At 47.5% G+C, this 7,376-nt stretch overlaps 1 protein-coding gene across 1 annotated transcript; it reads left to right on the plus strand.

Moving 5' to 3' along the window:
* Window positions 1-314: 314 nt before the first annotated feature.
* LOC309565382 (uncharacterized protein) lies at window positions 315-1,721 on the plus strand. Its single transcript, XM_082270310.1, has one exon. The coding sequence runs from the start codon at window positions 330-332 to the stop codon at window positions 1,626-1,628; it is 1,299 nt and encodes a 432-aa protein (XP_082126436.1). The 5' UTR covers window positions 315-329; the 3' UTR covers window positions 1,629-1,721.
* The last annotated feature ends 5,655 nt before the right edge of the window (window positions 1,722-7,376 follow it).

Consider the following 7,376-nt stretch of genomic DNA (forward strand, 5'->3'; position numbering starts at 1 on the left):
CGGCCCTGGTCAGTCTTGACCAGGAAAAGGCCTTTGACCGTGTCTCCCATGAGTTTATGTGCAGAGCTCTGCGCAGGTTTGGTCTTGGGGACATGTTTTGTTCGTATGTGAATGTGATGTATAATGACATTTGTAGTACGGTGTTGGTGAATGGCTGGAAAACTGACCCTTTCCCTGTTCTCTCTGGGGTCAGACAAGGCTGCCCTCTCTCACCTCTGCTTTTTGTTTGCTGTATAGAGCTCTTTGCCGAATGCATCCGACAGAACCCAGAGATCAGAGGGATCACCGCACCGGGACCGGACAGAAGGGTTGTCAAGTGCTCACTCTACATGGACGACGTAACGGTGTTCTGTGCTGATCAGCGCTCCATCGACTCGCTCGTCCAGACCTGTGAGGACTTCGGCAAAGCTTCAGGGGCAAAAGTCAACTGCGGGAAGTCAGAGATCATGCTCTTCGGAAAGTGGTTCCTGCCTTCTTCTGCATCAATCCCTTTCAGCATCAAGGCGGACTTCATCAAAATTCTTGGAGTTTGGTTTGGAGCTGAGGGCGCAGCCCTGAAGTCTTGGGAGGAGAGACTGTCCAAGATGAGACAAAAGTTTGGACTATGGAGCCTCAGAGAACTCACCATCGAAGGGAAAACACTGGTACTCCGCAGCGAGATCCTCCCTGTGTTGCAGTACCTCGCCCAGGCCTGGCCCCCCCGGGTCAACACCTGCAAGGCCATCACCAGGGCGGTGTTCCACTTCATCTGGGGCTCCAAGATGGACAGAGTGAAGCGAGCAGTCATGTTCAAGGAACCCCTCAAGGGCGGTAAGGGCGTGCCCGACATCGCAACGTTACTGGGGGTGTTCTTTGCCTGCAACTGCATCCGCAGAACTTTGATTGACAGAACTTCGGACTCTGGAGGCAACTCCATGTCCCGTTTTTTCCTCCTGCCTCTCTGGAGGTCCCTTGGATGGGACAAATGGGACAGCTCCATCCCCTACAACTGGGACACTCCTTGGTACTACTTGGACACTTTCAAGTTCATCAAGGAGCTGGGGCTACATGGAGTTAAGCCCGACTTGTGGAAGCCAAAAACTATCTACAAGTTGATCAGAGCATCGGACATTGCTGAGACTGTTCCAGACCTCCCTTCAGCCACTTGCAAAGTGGTCTGGAGGAATGTTTCTTCAAAGAAACTCACCAACAGGCATAAAGATCTGGCGTGGATGGCTGTCCAGGGAGGGCTGCCACTCAGGACATTTATGCATGCCAGAAACTTGTGCAGATACAGGCACTGCCCCTTTTGTATCATCCACGAGGAAACGTCTTTTCACGTTTTCTGGGAGTGCTCATTTGCACAGAGCCTGTTGAGGGCCTTGGAACCTGAACTTAGAGACTTTGTTTCACAGACTGCCATCACACATTTTGCTGTGCTGAATGGACTTTTTCATGGGACTTTTTCACAGGAGGACATTGACAACGCCTGGCGGGTGTTGTGTTGCTTTAAGGACGCTTTATGGTGCGCCAGAAAGCGCCTTATCCACCAGCGGGAGAGGATGTCCATTGAGGACTGTCGCAGACTGGTTCACAGTCTGCTCAGAGACTATAACCTGATGGATCTCATGGAGGAAGAGGAGGTCTGAAGATTTCCCCTTCCCCCACTCTCCCTTGTGTGTCTTTGTCCATTCAATAAAGCTTCGGGCCTGTGATTTCATTCCCCTCCCCTTACCCCTCTCTCCCACCCCCCCATCACACCTGTTGCTTTTTGAAAATGTTATAGTATTGATGCAGTTATGAGTAATGCAACGTATAGACAATGTTTTTAGTTTCATGCTTCAGGGGTATTGCGGCGTCATGCATGATGTGATGGCACGGGGTATCCTTACTCCGCACACCACATCAGGCATCATACCGCAGAATGAATGTATGTGATTGAATGTATTTATTAGTATGACCGGAAATGTATTGTAATGTAGTGTATTTATGCGCTGCATCGCAGTACAGGGGAGAATGTACCCCGACAAAAGTATTGTTTTTTGTATATCTTTTATGCAAATAAAGATTACATTTTCAACCAAAAACATGTGGGCTTGATCTCTAGCCACACTCTGTGTGTCCATTGGCACAATGCGGCTCTGCACCGCACGTGCCCCCCCCCCCCACCTTCTTGTCACTGGAGTTAGTTGACAGCAGCGGGAGCCGATGGCTCCAACTGCTCTCACTAAGTATGATCCTTCTCTTCTGGGGTCCCCCGATGGCACTCTGGGCCTCACCTCTTATCCGTATGCCACCATAAAAGTCGCTTCCGATGATGGAACACATCAAAGGCGCTTCTCGGCCTTTTGGCTAAGATCAAGTGTAGTATCTGTTCTTATCAGTGTTGGAATGGAACCTGATGGTTAGTATCGGTGGTGGCCGAAGTATACCGGGGCGCTCTGGGCGTAACTGGAGGACCGGAGTAGGCCAAACCAGAGAAAGCTGGAGGGTTCCAATGCCTTCCTGATTTGAATGGGTCCGCCCCTACCAGTTTGAAGGGAGCGAGAAAACTGGATCTGCGGCCAGTTAGTACTGCTCCTGGATGTGATTGGTAAGGAACGGCGGTGGCGGTGGGGGAGCCTTTCCTCCTGGGTTGAATCTGGCCTTGCAAAAGGCTTGTCCCCAGTTGAAGGCAGGTTCTCCCTAAGCTGTCCAAAGTTCTGATGCCTCCTGGTAGGATAGGGCTACACTTGGTCTGGCCTTTGGGCCGGGGTAGAAAAAGCCCGTAGTGTATGTGCCCCTGGGGTGGCAGCCCAGGGGTGCCTTAATTCTCACTGGTGAGGGGCAGCTCGCCTTGAGTTTTTCGGCACCATGGTCACTGCACTTACGCACACTAAGCACCTGCCTCTTGGGCAAGGCCTTTTGGCTTCGACCAGAGGAATTTTTATTCCGGCCGGAAGGCCTGCCTTTGTTTTTCACTTAGGCACTAATTCACCTCTCCACTTCCCCTCCCCCACCTTTTTGTTTGTGTGTGCCTTTTCTTTGTGGTTTGTCACTTTTCTATCACCTTTTTTCACTTGGCACGACTTGTAGGGTGTGGGTCCTCGGGCCCTACCTTGAGTCTTGGGAGGGGGTGGATATGGCCTTTTGGCTTGGTCCGCCCTCTCTCATGGGGTCTCCCTTCGGGGGAGCCCCACTTAGTACTCGGTGGGGGCTGTTTCGGCAGTCCCCCTGAAGAACGGGGTCAGTCTGGTTCTGGCCAGACAGACCATGAGTACCTCAAATCCCTATCAGGAGTCTTGCGCCCCGGGGGATCGAGGTTCGGGTCCTACCTCTTCGGAGGGAAGACCATTTGTTCGCACACCCTGTGCACTTTTTGTGTTCCTCACGTTTGTGTGTGTGCACTTTTTTATGCACCGGGTGAAGTCTTTTGAGTGTGTTTCACACGCTACGGGCTTTAAAAAAAAAAAAAAAAACATGTGGGCTGGAAGGCCTGCCTTGGTTCTTCACATGGCACCAAAGCACTTTCCCCACTCCCCTTCCCCACCTTTTTGTTTGTCTGTCTTTTTATTTGGAGTCCGTCACCTGCACTTTCACCTTTTTTCTTTATTTGCACAGACTGGAGTGTGTGGGTCCTCGGGCCCAGCCTTAAGTCTTGGGAGGGGGTGGATATGGCCTTTTGGCTTAGTTCGCCCTCTCCCACGGGGTCTCCCTTCGGGGGAGCCCTACTTAGTACTCGGTGGGGGCTGTTTCGGCAGTCCCCCTGAAGAACGGGGTCGGTCTGGTTTCGGCCAGACAGACCATGAGTACCTTATGTCCCTGTCAGGAGCCTTGCGCCCCGGGGGATTGAGGTTTCGGGTCCTACCTCTTCGGAGGGAAGACCATTCGATTTCGCACACCCTGTGCTTTTTTGTGTTCTCACCTTGTGTGTGTGCACTTTTTTATGCACCGGGTGGAGTCTTTTGAGTGTGTTGCACACGCTACGGGCTTTAAAAAAAAACAAAAAACATGTGGGCTTGATCTCTAGCCACACTCTGTGTGTCAATTGACACAATGCAGCTTGGCACCGCCCACGCCCCCCCCTCACTCTCTTGTCACTGGAGTTAGTTGACAGCAGCGGGAGCCTATGGCTCCCACTGCTCTCACTGAGTCCAGTGAGGAGTGCTGGATTGAGATCAGGCTCAGGTAAGTATTTGGGGAGGCTGGAGGGGGAGCTGACATTCGAAGTTTTTTTTTTTTAAATGATTGCAGAGAATGCCTTAAGGTAAAAAAAAAAAACCTTTAGCCTTTATAACCACTTTACCAGTACCTTTTCCTGGAAAGATTTGAACCACATACTCTTGTTATATATATATTGTTTTTCTAGATGGTCTTTTTAGTTTTGGATAGCGTAGGGAATGGGGTAAAACCCTTGTCACATTTTCTGGTAGTTTGGGTCCCATTGCGGAGAATTATTTCACTTCCTGTGCCAGGGACTTAACAGGAAGTGAGTGGAAATCTCTTCAAAGGCAGGGGAAATCCCCTTTTAGACAGTTGTCACTGGAAAACCTGTTCCCGTTTTCAGAAATTCTGCTTACCTCCTGTTCAATTGTCAACAGTAAAATTTCAGTGACAATGTCACAGAACACCGCCCCTTTTCTAATCTACATAATATAACAGGAGGTGTTCTGTAGTCCAGCTAGGGGGTACTTGGCAGCAATGCCGTCTTTAATACCGACTGGACCCTGGGCAAATATTTTCTTGAGCCATCCCAAATCCACTTATCAACTATTTGCAGGCAGTGCAGGCTCAAGGGGCAACTGCTTTGGGCCCCACAACAATGATTGGGCCCAGGGCAGCTGCCCCTTTTGACCTGTGTTAAAGACGGCCCTGACAACACTGCTTGGGCTTCCAGGGTAGCAGAGGCAGCCTTGTCAGACTAGCTGACAACAGGTCGTTCTCTAAAATCGTAGTGTTTTTAAGGATACAAAATATGAAATTGTATAGTAGAGATGTACTGCATATTTTTATTTATATATATATATATATATATATATATATATATGAACGAATGATGATACTTAAATTTAATGAGAAGTTGCTGGTGGCTGCTGTCGGAGTTGAAAACTTCCATCCTTTTTCGGGTGTTGTGGGGGTTATTACAGCCATTGGACTTGTCATAGGCACTCATCAAGAGTGTTGACTAGTCGACCTTTCATTAATCTGCCTGTCCTCCATTCATAGAACACTTTTCATTGATGGAAGCAATAGTAAAGCTTTTATGAGTGGAGGAGGGGGACGGAAAGGATGGGCATAGTCCACACTCTTGATGAGTGCCTATGGCTGTATTAACCCCCACAACACCAGAAAAAAGGATGGAAGATTTCGACTAGGATAATTTCTACCAGCACAAGGGACAATTCTCATTAAATGTAAGTACCATCCCTTGTGCTGATTTTTTTTTTCTTTTTTTTTTTTTTTTTTTTTTCTTAAACTTAGGCTTTACGATGCAGATTTGTGCATAGAAATTAATTTTTTTTTTTTTTTTCATATTTCATGCAGTCCCTAAAGAAAAAATTATATCCAGTTGGAGTTTTTTTTTAAAGAGGAATTCTTGCTTTATATTTAATTAGATTTTGTTCAGAAAAACTAAAAACAAAAATGATCTCATGAAACATGAGATGAAGTGGACAGAAGAGTTTATTATTCTTCATTGAAGAATGACATATTGGAGAAGCCTGATAGAACAGCGATACTCTCAATGTTTTACAGTAAACATTATTTCTTTTAACTATTGCTTTTCTTTTCTTTTTTTTTTGCAAAAAAGAAGATTGTGTTCTGCTTAAATATTAGTAATAAAATTACATTTGAAGACGAGTCTAGCTGAGGGTTTGGCAGAGATTTTCAAAACTGAGTCCAAAAAGTTGAGAAATATTGAAAAAAATACGTGAATTTTTTAAAGGAAGCTGCTGACCAGAAATCATGAAGCTTTTTTAATTCTTTGCAATATTATAGTGTTAAACAGGGGCGTAACTACAGGGGTTGCAGGGGTTGCAATTGCAACCGGGCCCCATGCTCCAGGGCCTGTGCGGCTCCCCTGTACACCTGGATAGGAGGGGCAGCATGTAGAGAAATCACTGTCCTCCTTTTTTCTCCTGTAGCTGCAGGAGTAAAATGGAGGAGATTGGTTCCTCTATATGCTGCCCCCGCCCCTCCTCCTATCCAGTTCACTTGTGTTCTGCTGTCTCTGGGACCCTGTGTGCTCCCCTGGTCCCCCCCCCCCCCCCACTGTGCTCCCTCCCCTCTCCTGCCAGCTGCTGCAGGGGGTGTGTCACAATAGAGAACCAGGAAGGGGTCAGTAAATATGTAATTTACCAGCTCCTTCCTTTTCAGAATGGACAGAGTCATAGTCAGTGACATTGTAAAAAAATAAAATAAAATGATAAAAAAATAATACAATTAAAATACCAAAAAATAAAAACTACTGACACCAGTGGGTGAACTTTCAGGATCGCAAAGGTCACACTTGTGACCGGGCCCTGGCATGCCACCACCGTGGGGAGGCCCCAAGATGGCAGGAAGGGGGCCCACTGCAAAACTTGTGAAAGGGTGCCACAACAAGAGTAAAGGGCCCCAGGATCAGTGGGAAGGCTTGAAAGGAAGAGCCCCGGCCAGGGGTCCGGGGGGCCCTTCATGGTTTCTTGCGCTGGGGCCCTGAAGGTTCTAGTTACACCTCTGGTGTTAAAGTTTCTATAAACAGTACATACAACTATGGGTTACTGCTCTTAGGGGTCTATTTATCATTTTTTTTCACCTACGATTCACATTCACACAACTTTCACCCGATTTCTCCAAATGGACATAAGAATATAAATTAGAATTAAGGTGTGAATCTTAGGTGAAAACATTAATAAATAGACCCTTTAGTATTTGCTTTACTTAAAGCCCAATTCCAAATATTAAAGCTGAACCTTTGGCTCCCCACCCACCCTTTAACTAGTCGCTGGTACCTACCGAAACCTATCCAAATGAACCTGCTACTCAATGAAATGCATGCTTCTACATGACATGGACACTTCCTATTGGCTGTCCAGTGGTGGAGTCCTCTCAGGATTCAGAAAACGAGACTCAGTGATGACATTGGCAAAATGGGCCTGGCGGGGAACGACCAGAATGGCACATCTGCAGATCCCCCCAGACCCAGAAACTGCAACAGTGAGGGACCTGAATGGTGGACATGAATTAAACTTTGCCTTTCATGATGATGGGTGAGCGGAAGAAGCAATGGGAGTTATCCTCCAACCCCCCCCCCCCCCCCCCCGGAAATGGGTTTTAACCTGTCCACCACCCATTAGTTCTAATACACTATATTGTCAAAAGTATTGGGACACCTGCCTTTACACACCCATAAACTTTTCCACTGCATGGTACCGCAT

This window comes from Pelophylax lessonae, assembly GCF_965119305.1.
Source record: "Pelophylax lessonae genome assembly, chromosome: 10".
NCBI classification, from domain to species: Eukaryota; Metazoa; Chordata; class Amphibia; order Anura; family Ranidae; genus Pelophylax; species Pelophylax lessonae.

What these genes read in the sequence shown, in the direction of transcription:
- LOC309565382 (XM_082270310.1), top strand. Translation starts at nt 330, where the DNA reads ATGGACGACGTAACGGTGTTCTGTGCTGATCAGCGCTCCATCGACTCG.